The following is a 19,443-nucleotide window of genomic DNA, read 5'->3' on the forward strand; positions in this document are numbered from 1 at the left end:
TGAACCGGGGACTGGAAGCCGTTAAAGACTGGATGAGAGCGAACAAGCTGATACTCAACCCAGACAAGACCGAGTGGCTGTTGTGTTTCCCTCCCAAAAATTTGACCACCATACCATCACTCAGGCTGGGGGGACAAAATTTAAACCCCTCAGAAAGGGCCCGCAACTTGGGAGTCCTCCTGGATTCACAGCTAACTTTTGACCACCATCTCTCAGCTGTGACCAGGGGGGCATTTGCCCAGGTTCGCCTGGTGCGCCAGTTGCGGCCCTACCTGAATCGGGAGGCCCTCACAACAGTCACTCGAGCCCTTGTGATCTCTAGGCTGGAATACTGTAATGTGCTCTACATGGGGCTGCCCTTGAAGAGCATCCGAAGACTTCAGCTAGTCCAGAATGCGGCCGCGCGAGTGATCGTGGGCGCACCACGGTTCGCCCACATAACACCGATCCTCCGTGAGCTGCACTGGCTACCTGTTGGTCCCCGGGTGCACTTCAAGGTCTTACTCACCACCTATAAAGCGCTCCATGGTAGTGGATCTGGCTATTTGAGAGACCGCCTTCTGCCAATTACCTCCCTGCGTCCCATCCGATCGCATAGAGTTGGCCTCCTCCGTATTCCATCCGCCAGTCAGTGCCGACTGGCGACTACTCGGAGGAGAGCCTTCTCTGTTGCGGCTCCGACACTATGGAACAATCTCCCCGTGGAGATTCGTACCCTCACCACCGTCCAGGCCTTCCGTACAGCCCTCAAGAACTGGCTAACCCGTCAGGCCTGGGGATAATCTTATTTCGCCCCTCCCGAATGCTGAGTGAATGTTGAGTTTTATTGTCTAATTTACTTTGTGCACATTTCTTTTTTTGTATTGTCCTACACTCCCCTTCCTTTTTTGATTGTAAGCCTCCCTGAGTCCCCTCAGGGAAAAGGGCAGCCTATAAATAAAAAAAAACTAATAAACTAAACTAAACTAATATCATAGATTTATATATCACACTATTATCTTATACCAATAGATGTCTCTCAATTTTATCAATTATACAGGTATTCAATTCTAGTAATTAGTCTCCCTATGTATATATATGTATCAGCTTATGACACCATTGGTTTTCTTGCATCAGACTTCACAGTTCAAATTTACAGTCCACTAGGTGTCACTCTCTCCTCAGTGTCACTGTTAGTATCCAAGCAAAGGTCTCCTTCCAAAACAGCCCTCTCTCTATTGTCTCTAACACTGTTCCAAGTTCCGAGGCAAATAAATATCAAGTACTTATAAGTTCAACTATTCTTTGAGGAAAACAAAGCAGCAGAAGGAAGAGCAAGGAAAAAGAAAAACTCAACTACTAACCCGACTGTTAAACAATCTCTTTGTGCTTTCCAAATCTTCTCGGCAAATATTATTTTCTACTCCTGTTGTCCATGCTGGGTTTTCATTCTCACTGTGGCCAATTCCTTCAACTTATTCCGGCTGTCCCTTCCAACTCAGTGTCTCTGCTTCACTTCTTTTCGGCAAAATTGAACTGCAAAAACAGTCTCCTTCCTGGCGCCTCCTTCTTTCCAGCTCACCCTCTCTGCCAATTTCACGTTGTCGTCCTCTTTGGGTTTTCAGTAATAGTAACAGGTATCCCGATTTCAACTGCTTCTCTCTCTGCTCCCTTCCTTCTTATGTGGTCGCTATCACTCCGGTCCTAACCAGATGGCAGGATAGTTCCTTGTCCATTTAGAGGGTTTCTCCTATCTGCTGGGGGATTTGCCTTATCACCCCAGCGTCTACAGAGTATCCCCCTTAATCTGCTGGCCTCTTCAGGAACAACAGCGTTCAAAAATGAGCCCAAACGAAGAAGTTAGAGTTAGAGGTTAGGAGAGCTCCCTTTCCTCCGCTCTAAGCACGGTGACTCACCACAGGAAGTCTAAGATATTATAAATCTTTGAAGTGAAACAGAACAAAAAAAATCTTGCAGGGGATATTAAACAAAATCTGTTCAGACTTCTGCACATGCCCAAGATGGGGTCCTGTCATGTTTGAGGAGAGCTTCGGGGAGATGATTGTCCTTCTCGGGGGCTTGCTGGGGTACCCTATTCCATCGTTGGTTCCAGGTCTAGCTATGAGAACTTCCTGGGACCTCGGGGATACCCTTGAGCTGCAATTTACTGCTTCGTAGCCGGAACATCGTGAGTGAAAGGGGGCGGTTGGTGGTGAGAGAATGAAGATCATCAGCGGCTTCCGATGTGGGTGCGGTCAGCGGCAGCGGTGGGGCACCCGGCTTGGGATCTCTGCAGCCGGCATGGATGGGAACACCCAGCTTGGGGTTTCTGAAGCCAAATGGACAAGGATGGGCTCAGCGCGAGCTTCCTGCTACCCCATCTTGAACACATCTGGCGTGGGTGTGGTCATCAGAACGCCCAGCCTGGGGTCTCTGAAGCCGGCATGGGTGTGCTCAGCGGCAGCGGTGGTGGGTCGCCCAGCTTGGGATCTTTGCAGCCGGCGTGGGTGTGCCCAGCAGCAGCTTCCTGCTACCCCCCTTAAACACTGTCGGCTCCCCCCCGTGGTCATCTCCTCGTTCCATCTCCCCGTATGTCATCCCATTTGGTTGATGCCACATTCTCCTCTATGCTATACTGCAACAGAACTTTATTCCCTTCGGGAACTCCCCCTTTCCCAGGGATGGCCTTCTTACCTATCCAGACACTTCCTTAATGACGGATTTTGGGATCTCGAGAGGTGGCATGCCAAGAAGAGACTGCTTAGGGGTTTCTTACAGGGGTTTTTAAATCAAATTTTAAGGGGAGGGCGGGGGGTTGATACGGATTGCTCAGACAGGCTCGGGGGGGGGGGGAGTCTGCCAGGGCACAGGCCAGAGCTAACTAAGGGATGTGGGTCAGGAGTGCTGGGAAGGGTTGGGATTCCGGGGGAGACATTAAGCCATTCCATTGGGGGGTCCACCATCTCTACTGTTTGTGGGAGAGGCAGATATTATGTTAGGGGGACGCGGGTCTGCTGCTTAAGAGCGATCGCGCGTTCCGACCCTCATCACCCTTCTCACACCCTTGGGTGCTCGGGATTACAGGACCCTGGTCTCCAGCTGGTGTCGCTTAACACCAGGTCCGTGGTACATAAGGTTCCCCTCATTTACGACCTCATACAAGAGGGTAGAGAGGACCTGGCATGCACTATGGAGATCTGGTTGGGCCAAGAGGGGGGTGTTCCCCTTAGTGAATTATGCCCACCAGGCTTCCGGGCGTTTCACCAGCCGAGAGCCCAGGGCAGGGGTGGGGTGTGTGTGGCGGTGGTTATTAGGGAAAGTCTCAGACCTCAGGAGGTCACTGTGCCTCAGATAGGTGGGTGTGAGTCCCTTTTTGTGAAATGGGGCCTTGGAGTTCAGGTGGGCCTTTTTGTTACGTACCTGTCTCCCTGCTATGTTTCATCGGCCCTGCCGGAGCTGCTGGATATATTAGCTGGATTGGTGGTTGATTTCCCCAGGCTTATGATCCTGGGGGATTTCAATCTGCCTTCCATTGGCGAGACATCTGAGTCAGCTCGGGAGTTCATGGCTTCCATGATGGCTATGGACCTAACTCAGTTAATTCAAGACCCCACTCATAACAGGGGACACACGCTCAACCTGATTTTTGTCTCTGGGCAGTGGATGAATGATCTAGATTTAGGGGATATTTCTATCCAACCCTTGTCATGGTCAGATCATTTCCTCATCAGGCTTGACTTCCATACTGCTACCCCTCACCGCAGGGAGGCGGAACCGACTAGATGGTTCTGCCTCAGGCGCCTGATGGACCCTGAAAGGTTCCTGATGGAGCTTGGGACTTTTCCTGAATCCCTTGCTCACAACTTGACCGAAGCCCTAGTGGAAGCCTGGGCCACTGGGGCTTTGGATTGTGTTGTGCCTTTGTGGCCTCTGACCCAGTGTCGATCCTGGGTAGTTCCCTGGTTTACCGAGGAGCTCCAGGAGATGAAACGCCAGAAAAGACGCCTAGAGAGTGGTTGGAGGGCCAGCCGGTCCGAATCTGATCGAACACTAGTAAGGATTCATATTAAATCCTACTTAGTAGCGATAAAAGCGGCAAAATGGCAATATTTTTCCGCTCTTATCACGTCCGCAGATAACTGTCCAGCCGCCCTGTTTAGGGTGACCCATTCCTTACTTAACCAAGGAGTTGGGAAAGACCCAGGGTAGGGCTGAAGAATTTGTTCAGTATCTGCAGGATAAAATCGCTCAGATCCGGACAGGCTTGGACTCTGATTGGGTAGATTTGGGCGAGTCAATGGGGATGAATCTTGTGGAGACCATCTGGGATGAGTTTGATCCTGTGACCCCCGAGGGCATGGACAGGATTATGGGGAGACTCAGTGCTGCCACTTGTGTGCTGGACCCGTGTCCCTCTGGGTTAGTCTCAGCTTCCTGGGAGGTGACTTGTGGCTGGCTCCAGGCGATTACCAACGCTTCATTGAGAGAGGGGTTCTTTCCCACCGCCTTGAAGGAGGTGGTGGTGAGGCCCCTCCTTAAGAAGCCTTCCCTGGACCCAGCTTCTTTAGCCAACTATCGTCCAGTCTCCAACCTTCGCTTTGTAGCAAAGGTTGTTGAGAATGCGGTAGCACATCAGCTTCCCCAGTCCCTGGATGAAGCTGTCTACCTGGATCCGTTTCAGTCGGGTTTCAGGCCCGGATACAGCATGGAGTCGGCATTGGTTGCGTTGGTCGATGATCTCTGGTGGGCCCAGGATAGGGGTTGTTCTTCTGTCCTGGTCCTATTAGACCTCTCAGCGACTTTTGATACCATCAACCATGGTATCCTACTGCGACGACTCGAGGGGTTGGGAGTGGGGGGCACCGTTTTACGGTGGTTCACCTCCTACCTGTCGGATTGGTTGCAGTTTGTGTTGATTGGAGGGCAGGGATCGATCCCGAGGCGCGTCACTTGTGCGGTGCCCCAGGTGTCGGTTCTCTCAAACCTCCTGTTCAACATATATATGAAACCACTGGGTGAGATCATACATGGTTTTGGGGTACGGTATCATCAATATGCTGATGATACCCAACTTTTTATCTCTACCCCAAACCACCCAAACTATGCCCTCGACATGATGTCCCGATGCCTGGAGGCTGTGTGGATCTGGATGGGGAGGAACAGGCTCAAGCTCAATCCCTCCAAGACGGAGTGGCTGTGGTTTCCGTCATCCCGATTTGTGCATCTTGTTCCATCTTTGATGATAGGGGGAGAAATTTTAGCCCCCTCAGAGAGGGCCCGCAATCTGGGCGTCCTCCTGGATACGCGGCTTAGTTTAGAAGAACACCTGATGGCCATGACAAGGGGGGCCTTTTACCAGGTTCACCTGGTACGTCAGTTGCGCCCCTTTCTGGATTGGGATGCTCTGTGCACAGTCACCCATGCCCTCATCCTTTCTCTCCTGGACTACTGTAACACTCTCTACATGGGACTGCCCTAGAAGAGCACCCGGAAGCTTCAACTGGTCCAGAATGCGGCTACGTGGGTTGTCATGGGGGCACCCAGGTACTCCCATGTTACACCCCTTTTAGGCGGCCTGCACTGGTTGCCGGTTGTCTTCCAGGTGCGATTCAAGGTGCTAATTATGACCTTTAAAGCGCTCCATGGCTTAGGCCCAGGGTACCTGCGAGATCACCTACTGCCACCGGTAGCCTCCCATCGTCCAGTGCAATCCCACAGAGTTGGCCTCCTCAGGGTGCCGTCGGCCAGACAGTGTCTGCTAGTGACCCCCAGGGGGAGAATCTTCTCTGTGGGAGCGCCTTCCCTCTGGAATGAGCTGCCCTTGGAGCTTCGTATAATCCCTGACCTCCAGTCCTTCCGACGCGGCCTAAAAAATTGGCTTTTCCAGCAAGCCAGCCTGGCCTGAACAAAACAAAATAAATTATTGATTACTGTTAATTTTAATTCCTTTTAAAAAAATGTGTCATTGTCAATTTTAATTGGGTTTGGGTTATCCTATTTAATTTCTTTTTAACTTTTGTATTATGTGTTTCTTTTAATGTTGTACGCCGCCCTGAGTCCTTGGGAGAAGGGCGGCATATAAATCGAATAAACCTAAACCTTAAGGGCTGTTATTTAAAGGGATAGCTCAATACTTGCTAAGCTCAGCCCAGATCCAATCTCTATGAAGACACTTCCTGTTACTGAAATTTAGCTACTATCATCCTAAACTTTAACAGTTTTGTTACACCATTTTGTTAGTTTAACTTACAAATGTTTTAAAGCCTTCCTAACTTATGTAGCAAATCTATTATGTGTTACTCAGATAATTTATTTTTTATATTTATTTATTTAGGCATAATTTTAAATAATTCTAAAATTTAAATTTTTAGTCAATTACTTAACATTAAAAGCTGAATTAATTTATAGCATAAAAAGATAAACATTGTTATACTAGTGTTATAGATGCTCATCAAAAAGTAAGTTTTGAAAAGTATACAATTGCTGGATTTAATAGGCAGATACTTGTATGTACAGTATGTTATGAGGATATGTACACTGCTCTTGTATAATTCTCTAAAGCAATTAGTTGTAGATTTTCACTGGGTCTATCCACCTTGCTTATGGTGATACCTCCTTTCTCCCATCTTTCCCTGTGTTAGACCCTTCTCCAGAGAGCTAGGTCTTCACATAATGTGTCTAAAGTAGGATAATTTTAGTCTAATCATTTGTGTCTTGAGCGAGAATTCTGGATATGTTTGTTCAATAATACATTTAATTGTCTTCTCAGCTGTCAATGGTATTCACAAAGAGCAACTAAATTGTTTCCAGAATTTCACCAAACAGTAATTTCTTTAGTGAGCTCCAAAACTCCAAAACAGTTTTGGAGCTCACTAAAGAAATTACTGTTTGGTGAAATTCTGAAAACAATTTAGTGCCCTTTGATCCTATATTTTGGTTTGCATTGGTCCCATAGTTACTTGATGTTTCTCTGATATTTTGTGCATCAGGAAAAAACATGTCATATTTAGCATGCAATAAAATACTAACAAAGAGTCTGTAATTATCTTGGCTTTTTTCTTCATTATATTTGTTGTTCTTTCCGTAGGCAGAGAGGTACAGCAAGGCACACCCTATTTTCTGTATCAGGCCTTATTCCTGTACACTGGAGCAATGTGCATTGCCATGGCAATGAAGAAAACATCATGCTGTGTGAAAAAACTACTTGGCAAGGTCGAATGTGTCCCCAGAATATGGCAGCTGCTGTCACGTGCAGCTTTTCCCATGGTAAAAGAAAAAAGAAACATAATTTAGTCTTATACCATGCAAACAGCAGTTTCATACAAGAAGATGTGATAGAAGATTACATAGTAGAAAACTATTGATAATAAAATGATTTAGTTAGTCTTTTTGAGTATGGTGCCCTCTAGATATGTTGGGGTAAATAATTGTGGAATTTTGGGGAATGCCACACTAATGTCTAAAATAAGTTAATTCTGAATGATACCATGGGCAGACACTCCATGCTTAAATGCAGTTCTGCTACAGTGATATAAACAGTGATGGGGATCAAAAAGAGAGGAGCACAAAATTCTTACCTTGTCTGTAAATTCCATTCCAAGAGCAATGAATTGAGAATTACCGTCTCTTGCCTCATATCTTATTTCGCTCTTTAAAAAAAAATTATCTGCTATCTGAAATTTCTCCTTCAGACTGGTTTTGAAGACTTCCCGTTGGATTTATGCAACCGGTTAAGGAATAAGAAAATTTTCTTTGGGAGTGCTCTTGTTTTTGAAATTCAAGGCAGGCTTCCTCTCCCAGTAATTTTTATGCTTCAGTATTCAGTTTGATTTTGAGTGTCCATTCTATTAAAAAATAATGGGCTTTATGTTTTGCGTGGTATTTGCTTTTAATGTTTTCCCCATCTGGAGAATTTTGAACTTTATTGTTATTGTTAATGAAAAATGTTACTATTGTGCAGAAGTTGGTGCTTTTCACTTTCTGTCCATCAACATATTGGATTACCTGCATTCCTCCCTCACATTTTTATCATGACGTTTTAGGGGGGAAATGTCTCACTAGTTGACATTGCCTAGGTACAGTGATTCAGTATAGATTACAATGAGCCTCCTAATTACCCATGGATTTTAGAAAAACAAATTGTGATTATTAGCAGTTTTTATTTTTTGATATATAAAGGAAAGAGGTTCAAATCAGAATTCTATGGGATCTCTTAGAAACAAAACCTAGAACTTACAAAGAAGTAGGATTTCCCAAAGAATTCTGAATTTACACACTATTATTTAATAAAAGGTGGAATTCTTGTGAAGCTGATTAAAGTATGAGATCATGTTTCCCTGAGCAGCTGCTAGAAAGGCATGCCTATCATTTGAGAATGATGCCTTGATAGTCAAGGCATGTAATACGGTATGTATGTATATATATTTGCGTAAGGCAAAAATACGTACTTGCTTGGTGTGGTAATTTGTCACCTTTTGCAAAAGTGCAAGCCATGCTTCTTCCTAGCTCCAAAATGGAGCATGTTTTGTCTACTAGTTGATTGTTAATATTTAAAATATCCAGTTGGGGTTTTCATTACTCTCATGCTTAAATCATATTTTTGTACAGACATTGCACAGAGATTAGAAATGTTATGGCTTTGCTTATATTCCTTTCCTTTTTAATAAAATAATGCTACAGAGGCTCTTTTTTAAAGCTCCTTTTATGTGTATGTAGAACTGGAAAAACATATTTCAAAAAGGCTCCATTGTTCTTTTTAAGAGGGCTCCTTTAATAGAGTGGAATTAAAAGGTCACTTGAGGTGGGCTAGAGTGAAATATACATAGAGCCCTGTAGACAACTTTATTGAGTTGTTTTTTCCAACCTGTTAGCTATCTTAAAATCTTGCTTATTCTCAGATGTAGCTAGCAATTAATTCCATCATATTAAAACATGCTCCTATTAGAGATTAGAGCTGCTTGAATGCAAGGAGGGGGAATTGCATGAAAATTGTTTGATACATGACAGTGTTACTAATGCCTATATTACAATGTATATATATTAATCCAACCTTTTCCTCTCAATTTATTGGCCTTGTCATTGGCTATGGCAACTGAGAACACTATATGTTTTAGTCCCAACCCATTTGCATTCTAATTCCTGGCCAGCATTGTACACAGCTAGGTAAGTTTGTCTGGGCAAGAGAATTTTATTTAAGATGTGGTCAGTATGGACCAGGAACTAGGATCATTGCAGTAATAGCAATAGCAATAGTACTTAGACTAATATACTGCCCCAAAGTGCTTTACAAAACTCTCTGGGCAGTTTACAATGTCAGGGTATTCCAACCAACAATCTGACTCTTCATTTTACCGACCTAAAATACTGCATTTTAACCACTCACCACTAGAGCTCCCTAATCTAATAGTTATTAGAATGAGAAAAGCAACAAATTAATTAATTGATTAATTAATTAATACTTTTTTTCTATTCTGTTCCATGATTTGGTAATGCAAACTGATTTTTCTCTTCATATTTTTATTTTTAGCCTCTGATTTTATTCCAATCCGGCTGGTGGATGGGAGGAGCACTTATGAAGGAAGAGTTGAAGTCTACCATGCTGGCCAATGGGGAACTATCTGTGATGACCAGTGGGATGATGCTGATGCTGAGGTAGTCTGCAGGCAGCTTGGCTTTGGGTTAGTTTGTACTAGATATGTTATTTTCATTCAAAAAACTAAAAGCACTCAAAATGTTTAAGAAACTTCAAAATGCTTGTTGTCCTTCATGGAATATAGCTAATCAGTTTTGAAATCCAATAGCATTGTTTTTAAAAATAAACTTCCTGAAAATTTTGGAGGATTGGTTCTCATTCTTCCATATCTTAACTCTCAACAGTCACTTTGTTAAATAATCTTCTTTCCCAAAAATAGAAACAAAAGGCACTTTTTTCTTTAGAAGGATGCATATATCTTTTCAAACATTTTGTTATAGTATTCATTAGTTACAATATGTTTAAAGTTATAAAAAGGGCAGTAATATTGATGACACTATTTTAAATTAAAGCTAATTACAGTTCAAGTGTTATTTGACACTTTGAGAATAGTTTTCCATATTCCCGATCCAATAACTGCATTCAAATAATGATAGAGAAAATTGACTCTTGTAAAATTCTCTACCCCAAGATAATTAGTCCCCTTGGCAAAAGAATCTTGGTGGGAAACTGGTGGCTCTGCACTTTCTTTTTATCCCCTTCTCTTTCTATTGTGGATTTTCTGCCTAATTTGAGGAGGAAAGTCAAACTCACTTTGTCTACTCCTGTTTACTTGGTACATATACCACAGCTTCAGAAACTGTTTTAGAAATGGGTCAGTGGTTTGGGAAACGCTTAAGTAAAAAAGGACTTTATATGACATAATATGCTCAAATGGGAACCATTTTATTGTTTATTATTGTTTATTATTGAATATAGCAGAATACAACCATTTGTTTAGTTGATGGTTTTTAAGCAGTTATTTGACTATGAACATTATCTTTGTTACGTAAGTATCCATAAGTGTCCATAAGTCATCCTTCTCCAAGTGGTGCTCTCCAAATTTATGAGATCATTGCTTTAAAAAATCCAGGCTAGTTATAGTCTCAGTAGATCTGGAGGCATTCGTATTAGAACCAGGGAAATTCAGAAGCTCCTTGTGATTTGTATTTGTCCCAAAGGAAGCTAAGCCTGAATTTACTGCAAGCTAATTTTCACAAAAAGGAAGAACAAACCAAAAACAAAAGACCCCCTCCACCGCAACTCAACCCAATACATATAAAGTCCTGCACAATGTCCAGATCTTTCATCCTATCATCAGAGGGTCCTGAATAAAAATGTAGATTTATCTCTCTGTGTCAGTGTCTCTGCCTGCTTGCCAGCCTGCCCACTGCCTTCCTCTCCCTCTCTCCCTGCCCCCACTCTCTCACAAACACAGACAGACACACCTCTGCCAGAAGCTGCACTATAAAGAAAGAGGTTCAGGACAAAAGATTGAATAACTCCCAATTCAAATGAATTACTTATAAAATAAGATACAGAATTTATAAAATTAATGTTATTTGTTTACTGTGCTGGTCATTGACCAAATAAAAATTACTTGAAAAAAACATTCCTACCCAAATGTACAAATCATCATTCTTATTTAGATAAACTGTGTGACACAATGTGGTGGAAAAGGTCCTCCCTCCAAATCTGGAGAAGATCCAAATTATCATTTCATAGCATGTCACAGTGAATCACTTGGTTGTTGCACTCAGACAAGTCAGAGCAAGAGTTCCAAGGTCACATAGTTCCCATATAGGATGTTCATCATAGATAGCTTGGATACGGCATGTCCATTAGCAAAAAGTCCCAAATACAGACAAAATTGCTTTACACTGATAAAGAAGCAAGATCATCACAAAGGGAGATGGGAGTTTCCCTTCACAATGTGAAATCACTACTAGAAAGGAAACACAGAAGGCTTGAGCCAATTGCTACTCTAGAAGCTGACAATGGAAGAAGGGAGAGATAAAGAGGCATGGTAGAATGTATCTTTGAATCATTCCTCCTCTTAAGCCATGAACTCTTCAACCAATTAGTCACTATCAGGCACAAGCTGGTACAAGAATTCCATTCCTAAATATGCTACTAGAGCTACACAGTAAAGAAAGTAGAAATAAACACATGTGTAATGCTATACTTATATAAGTCAAATATGATTACATCATTGAAACATCCTGAGGTCTTATTTCCGCACTACATACTCACATGGAAACACATGAGTATACAAATATACACATTCCCCCTTTCATCTTTGTAGCAGAAACTACAAAATGGGTGAAGAGCAACAGATAGATGATGAGGAAAAGAAAAGAGCACAGTTTTGATTATGTCTTTCAGAGAGGGTTAATCTAACTCAGCAAGATTTCAAATGTTAAACTTCAAATTAATTCTAAAATTCTTTCAAGGATGTATCAGTTTGGAATCACCCACCACCTAAATTATGTCCATTCCTTTATTTTCAAAAATTTCTTCTATACTTATCAGCTAATTCAGGGGTGTCAAACTCATGGCCTGCAGGCTGCATGCGTCACATGCTGGTCACTCCCACCCCCATTTTAGTGAAGAGGAAAAAAGTTGCAATACGTCAGGTGACAACAATGTGCTGTTGCGAGTTTGACACCCCTGAGCTAATATATGACCCATTCAGTTAACACAATTGTTGAGGCAGCAGGAAATCATCTTTTTACCAGTCAAATACTTGGGATGCCTCTGGTGGATAAAGTTAGTAAGATTTATTTCATCACATATTTTATAGGTCCTGAACTGATAAACATCTATTATCTCTTGCTAGTATACATTTTTCTTGAATGACTTTTAGCTAGCAATCTGAATACATGGTATTCGGGTAGATGTCTGCCTTACCTCATGACCCTTGTCCCACTTGTCTAATTAAGGGTCTTGGCTTAATAAGACCTGACAACATTATTTGGATGGTCTAATTTGAGTTTGTATTTGAAATTGCAAGCCAGCAGTTGAAGAGTAAAAATAGCAGTATAAAAGTTATTAACTTAAGATTTAATTAAAACAAATTGATTTATGGAAAGGCCATACCTGTAAATAGTATTGTCTTCATACAGTATAGGAAATATTAGTGGCATTAACATCAAAATATATACAGTAAATTTGAACAGTTTTGAAAACTTTGTGACAAGCTTCAAAAAATACACTCGTGTGAAGTAGCAAAACACACTGATGGGCCTCACTAGAAAACTAGTTCTACTTTCATTGTTTCCCAAAAATGTTGATGTCAATTTTTTCTTTCTCTTCTGTCTGATAGTTGTGGATTCTCTGTACTAACCTCAAGTATTGGTAATAAATAGGATAAGGTTAATAGGCTGCTTAAGTGTCACTTTGCTTTAACTCTTAACATTGTTTTTAGTGGAAACTGCTTTGTAGACCTGCAAGAGGAAATATTTATGTTAGGGAGAGGGGCTTGACTTTAGTAGTGTGTAAAAAGAATTTTCCAGAAAAAGGCAAGCTGCTGTAGAAAGAAGGTTGATCCATTTATTTCCCCACAAGAAGGTTTGTTCTTGATGGCAGCAATTAGATGGCACATCCATCAAGTTTTTATAGGATTTTGAGCCTTTTATGGTAAATGTGTGGAGTAGGGTTGTGTATGTCTGTGTCTTTGTGTGTGTGACTGGTGCTTCCATTTCTAGAGGAAACATTGTAATTCTTATTTTCTATACCTGTAAGTTCTCTTTTTGTTATATATATGGATTTTGTAGTTGCCCCTTAAGGGTGTAGGAAGTGTGGGCATAAGTGCTTTTGTCTTTTTAATTTGGATTGCATGGGATCAGCTTCTGTCTATTTCAGTTCTTTGCATAATCGGCTTGTCTCAGGCTAAAACCAGTGATGAGCAATTCAGGAAGGTGAGGGGGTTTCTTTTATTCTTATGGGATATCTCTTATTATTCTTTGGGAATTTATTTCTAATGAGGAATTTCCTTCCATTCTTGAGAGATCACTTCCAGAAGTGTTTTGGTAATGGCTCTTTTCAAGGGCTGAGAGAGAATAAATGGCCCAGCCCCAGTCATTTGGCTGGTTTAATTTGTTAGCTAAGGCAGAACTGAAAGTCATGTTTTTCTGGGTTCTAGCCTAGTTCCTTAACATTACATCAAACTGACTAAAATATTCAGCTAACTGGTTATAAACAAATTAATTGAATGAATGAACGAACAAGTATTACAAAGGAGAATCTATCTATCTATTTGTCTGTCTGTCTGTCTGTCTGTCTGTCTATCTGTCTGTCTATCTATCTATCTATCTATCTATCTATCTATCTATCATCTATCTATATCATCATCATCTACTATTTTGGGCTATTGGAAGCAGACATGCAAATAATGTTCAAAAGAAAACACAGATTGAAGAATGGATGCTCAGATATTAGTTTTTTGAGGAGATTATCCTGCTAAGGAAAGCAGGATCTCTTCAACCGGCGGGCCAAATCACGATTCCAATCCTAGACAGTTTTTCCCAATAAGACACGAAGGCAACGTCTGGATGAATTGGCTACTCTGTCTTTCCAGAGAGCTATATTTATTAGAAAAGTCAGTTTACATTGCCATACATCAAGAAAGTAACAAATGACACAAAGGAATTCACAATCCTCTACTTATCTTATCAAAGAAGTTTACAGTATACCCTTAATCAACATCTTGTCAAAGGGAGGGTAGAAAAGAGGGACAGAAGGTTTACAATAGAAGATTTACAATTGAATAGTAAGTGGTATAGCTGGAGAATGTTTGAAAGGAAGATAAAGGCTATATATCACAGCAGGGAGTAACTGGGAGTTATAATTCAACATAGACAGTTTGGAAGTAACTGGCCCTTGTTACATGGCTGCATTTTTATGAGTTAGGTCACAAAGGTGTATGTTTGGAATAAGGTTTCTTCATCTCTGTGCTGATAATGGAAGGTAAACATTCGAGATGAATTACCAACACCTTTTTATCTAGATCTTTCCCAAGAAATGCCTTTGGGCTCTGGCAAATGTCCACTAAGGATGTTTTGATGTCTTTTGATTCCTTAGCTAATTTACCAGCCTTGTTATAAAGGTACAATCTGGGATTCCCACATCTCCCCTTTTTTTATTTTTTTAAAAAGAGGGATCAATTTGCCATGGGGAGCTTTTTTCTTATGAATTCCCCATTCATCGGATATCCAGGAATTATTAATTCTGATGTGTTGGCAGCCACTAGTAGAGCATGCTTCTGGACCGTAGCCTCAACTATGCTTTGTATAGTGGAACGTAACAAGGGTATTAAGCAAGGCAACATGATTAGTCCCAATATTATCATTCCAATGAAAAATATTCCTTGTTTCCAATTGTTAAAAATACCTCCAAGCCATCCATCAGTGTCCAACATGCCTTTCCAAGTTTGTACTGGCACATGCGCAGTTTGTATCATTGTTCGAGTAATTTTTTCTATTACAATTCCAGAATCATCAATCTGTATACAACAATTGCTAAGATTAAATTTTCCACAAACTCCGCCTTCGGCTGCAAGCAAATAGTCTAAGGCTAAACGATTTTGCATAATATAAGTTCTTGACAATACACTTTCTTTTGCAAGTTTGGTTAACGCCAATGCAGTTTCATTTGTAATTATTTCTAATACAGCTTGTAATCTAATAATTCTATTAATCATAGATATGGGGGTTCTATAACCCCATGAACCATCTTGTGCCCACGTGGCGGGATCATAATATGCAATAATTCTCTCTGGGGGCCATTCGTCATCCTTCCAATTTCCTATCTTTATCCCTTTAGAGAGATCTACTGAACGTTTACGTCTTCCAAGAGTATCATATACAGGGACTCCCAATTTTTGTTTTTTCTCTATAGGAATTAGGAAGAATGAGGGTTGAATGGCCCCTAAAATACATGAACCGTACCATCCTACAGGTAACATATTATAGGCAAAGTTACCACATATCCAGTATAACCCATCAGGTGAATTCCACACAATAGTATCATTTTCAGGATCTGAAAGTCCTTGCAATTTAGTCACTTTCAGCAATGAGTTTTCAGGTTGGGTCATATTAATTTGTGAAACCCAAGTATTATTTTCCCATTCATTAGAACATTTTAGAAATCCCATAGGTTTGTTTCTTTTGATCCGATTGTTTTTATTTCTGGTATAACATATATGACCTATTATATGGGAAGTAACTTGCCAGGTTTCATTGAAGTTATTATTAAAGGTAAAATTCCCTTGCCATAGTGCTATCTCCGTATAATTTGCTTCCTGAACGTGCCACGGCCAACGGTCTCCCATAGTAGTACCTCCACATACAAAACAATTTTTTAACATAAGTTCTGTGGCAACTTCCTGGGCCAAATTAATAAACATATATTTTGCTCGTGGAGGTGTAGGTAGATCATTAAGTTTAGCAATTTCCTGTTCATAACTCCAAAAAAACTTTACAGGTTGATTAGTTAATCTTGTTGCTTCAGTCTTTATAATAATATATCCATAAGGGTCCTTTCCTGTTTTATCTATACCAATACCATAATGATAATATCGGGTACCCAAGGTACCTGCTATCTGTGCGGAAAGGCAGAGTGGGGTACAGTGATGGGATCGACAATTAGTAGTGGTTGGAGTAACAGAAAGATTGAAATTATTAGGTCCATAACCACTTGTATACCAATACACACTTGGTTGGGTATAGCCTCCATACGATGAAAGCGTTGAGCGAGTAAATAAATATCTACGATTTTTGATATATGATTGTTCCCATGACTGTCCTCCACAGAGTACCCCTGCGGATCCCCCTCCTTGCCCTTTTTCAATTGCTAAACATGTATCAAAACAAACAGTAATAGGTGCTATCCCCCTTGAAACATTATGGGCTATGTACCCTGATAATCTTTGTGCTGTATGAAATTCATGTTTTAAACCAGATCCTCCTTTATAGCCATAAACATAGATACTACTTGTTACAGGTCCTACCGCCTTTGGTTCATAACATTGTATCCCATTTGGTGTATAGCACTGATTGTATTGTGTATTGTTATGTGTGCATGGTGGTATTATAGTTCCATTACATTCAGGCTTCATAGTATAATATATTAAGGTCATAGAAATTCTTGTGCCTTGTTTGGTTTTTTGTAAACAGGCTGTGCAAATGTCCTCTTTTATCTCTCTTTTTTGTAAATGACTATGTAAACCTCTTCCCCTCTCTTGTTGATAACTCAATAATGCTAAAAACCATTCACTAACTGGGGGAAATTTTATACTTGCCCTTGAAGTTACTTCTGTTTTTATTATTTTATTAGGTAACCCTTTTTGATATTGTATACATTGATACCAACCTATAGAATTTTCTGTGATGATTATTCTAATTTGTGATAAACAACCATTCTCTTTCGGGTGGGAAATACCTCTCACATACCTGGAAGCCTTTTTGTATTTTGCAGGCAAAAATCGCCATGTAATCAAGCATGGTGCTTCTGGATTTTTCAAATGACAAGTTAAAGTAACTTGTGTATTGGCTTTTCCATATGTATTGTGAGGGTAAATACACATTCCTTGAGAATTGCAGTTTTCCCTAGCAGAATACGGAATCATTGCTCTTTTTGAGCGGTTGTGTAGGAAAGGAATCTCTTGGATATCCCCTATTATTCCCTTCTTAGTTTTACGTTCGTATTTACATGCTCCCCAAACTATTAAGAGTAAAATGCCCATCCCCAATACCATACCCAAAAGGTGCAATATAAAATGCTTAAAAGACATAGGAATAACCCAGAAATCCCAAAAACCCATTTCTTGTCCAGGCAAAGGTCCTCTGATAAATGGGCATCGGGGTTGTCGCACCCTTGGGACATAGGGATGGCCAATGACTTGTTCTGGGCGGATCTTCATCTTAGGTATCAAAAGAGGGGTCAAGAGATCCTTGGTGATAATGGTTATAAAAAGGATTGTCAATAGCTTGTTGCACCGTTGGTGTGATACGAAGTTCAGTGTGAGATGGATTGGTGTAGGAAAAATATTCCTCAAGATATTGTTCAATTATCACAATGTCACACGGAATCTTGCAGTGGGTGCAAAGCACACAGTAAATGCAGTGAGAGCAACAGCAGGCCTCACAGGGACAGAGGCAAAACCAGCACATTGAGTGCAATAGCAGGTCAGTCGTCTGTCGTTTGGAACAGAAGAGACAGGCTTGCTTCTGGATTCTTTTTGTTATCCGTTCCTACCGCTTTCTCATGGAACGGTCGCACGCATCTTCCAGGAACCCACAAAACCTTATCTGGAAGTTGTACGGCAGCGTAACCTCGTCCCCAGGTCACGAGCTCCACTGGTCCTTTCCACTGAGGGTCTGGTAATTGCCTGTAATAAACAAGAGGGCGGGGAGAGACTACGCTATTGCTATTCTGAAAATGTCTCTCTGCCGCTGTGGAGGCTATAGGCGAGCCTGTAAGATTTAAAAAATTCTGAGTGTACAAAGCTTTACTCAGACGGTTTTGAATTTCAGGCAGCCCTATCTTAAAGGTATCTTTTTGCTTCTCAAGCATCATTTTTAAGGTTAAATTTGCTCTTTCTACTATTCCTTGTCCTTGGGAATTGTATGGAATGCCAAACTTATGAATAATCTTCCACTGATTGCAAAAGGTAGCGAAAGCAGAACTGCTATACGCAGATCCGTTGTCTGTCTTAATTTCCAAGGGATTTCCTAGGACTGAAAAGGAACGTATACAATGGTTAATCACCTGCTTTGCTGTTTCCCCTCTCTGTGGAGTTGCAAAAATAAAACCTGAAAAGGTATCCACTGTGACGTGAATATATTTCCAGGGTGCGAAGGGAGGGTATTGTGTAACGTCCATTTGCCATATCTCACATCGTTTAATTCCTCGGGGGTTTACCCCCATGGGAATCGCTGTTCCCTGCTTGCTGCAGGTTGAGCATTGCTGGATAATCGCCACAGCTTCTGTTTTTGAAATTCCAAACATTTTCATCAAGGCTTTTGCATTTTGATGAAAATATTCATGGCTTTCCCATGGGGTTGCAAATCCAACAAAACTTTCCCTAGCAGCTTTATCTGCATAATCATTCCCTTCTGTTAATATCCCAGGAAATGGTTGATGACTCCTGATATGAGCCACAAAATATTGAAATTGTCTTTCTACTATTAATTGCTGTAACTGTAAAAACATATCTAATAATTGCTTATCTAACGCTGGTGAAAGATAGGCATCAAACAAATTATTAATTACTTGATAAACATACAAAGAGTCCACAATTAAATTAATTTCTTGGTCTTTAAGCTTCTCAAAGGCCAAAATGGAAGCAGCTAATTCAGAACGTTGTGCTGAACTCTGGGGGGCAGTGTGATAAGTTATCCACTGTCCTGAGATCTGATACACACAAGCTTCCCTATTTTTTGTTCCATCAGCAAAAAACTGTAACTGCTCCTTTAATAGGTAATTTACTTTGGTAGCGAAGCCAATTGCAGGTGTTGTTGATTCAGCAACAAAAACCTGTAATCTGTGGGAAGGTGGTATTTAATTGTCCCTAAATAGTCACTTAAGGCCAATTGAAGTGCATCTGATATTTGAAAATACTTCTCCCACCAAGGTAATGGGAATGGGACATAAATGATTTCTGGATCCATCCCCACTACAGCTCGAGCTCTCTCTCTTAACTTTATAATTATCTGGGATAACAATAAAGGTTTTGTTGAAACCGTCCTCCCTTGGGTGTTTGATAAATGTATCCATTCTATGATAAAAACCCTTTGTTGTTGTGTTTGCAATAAACATCCTGTGGGCAAGTTCTTAGTATTGAAAATAGCTGCTGAAAGAGGAACGTGTGAAATCATTCTATCTACCCACTTCTTTGCTAGGGCCCTTTCAATGACCTGAATACACTGTTTTTCTCTCTCCCCTATTGTTAG

At 41.1% G+C, this 19,443-nt stretch overlaps 1 protein-coding gene across 1 annotated transcript in view; it reads left to right on the forward strand.

Annotated features, from left to right (window-relative positions):
- The window catches only part of PRSS12 (serine protease 12), a 70,303-nt gene that overhangs the window by 24,064 nt on the left and 26,796 nt on the right, over positions 1–19,443 (forward strand). Inside the window, 2 exon segments of the mRNA XM_032224744.1 lie at positions 7,067–7,245; positions 9,506–9,656. Of these exon segments, the coding sequence (XP_032080635.1) occupies positions 7,067–7,245; positions 9,506–9,656 (330 nt within the window).

Source organism: Thamnophis elegans, chromosome 9 (genome assembly GCF_009769535.1).
Source record: "Thamnophis elegans isolate rThaEle1 chromosome 9, rThaEle1.pri, whole genome shotgun sequence".
In the NCBI taxonomy this organism is placed as follows: Eukaryota; Metazoa; Chordata; class Lepidosauria; order Squamata; family Colubridae; genus Thamnophis; species Thamnophis elegans.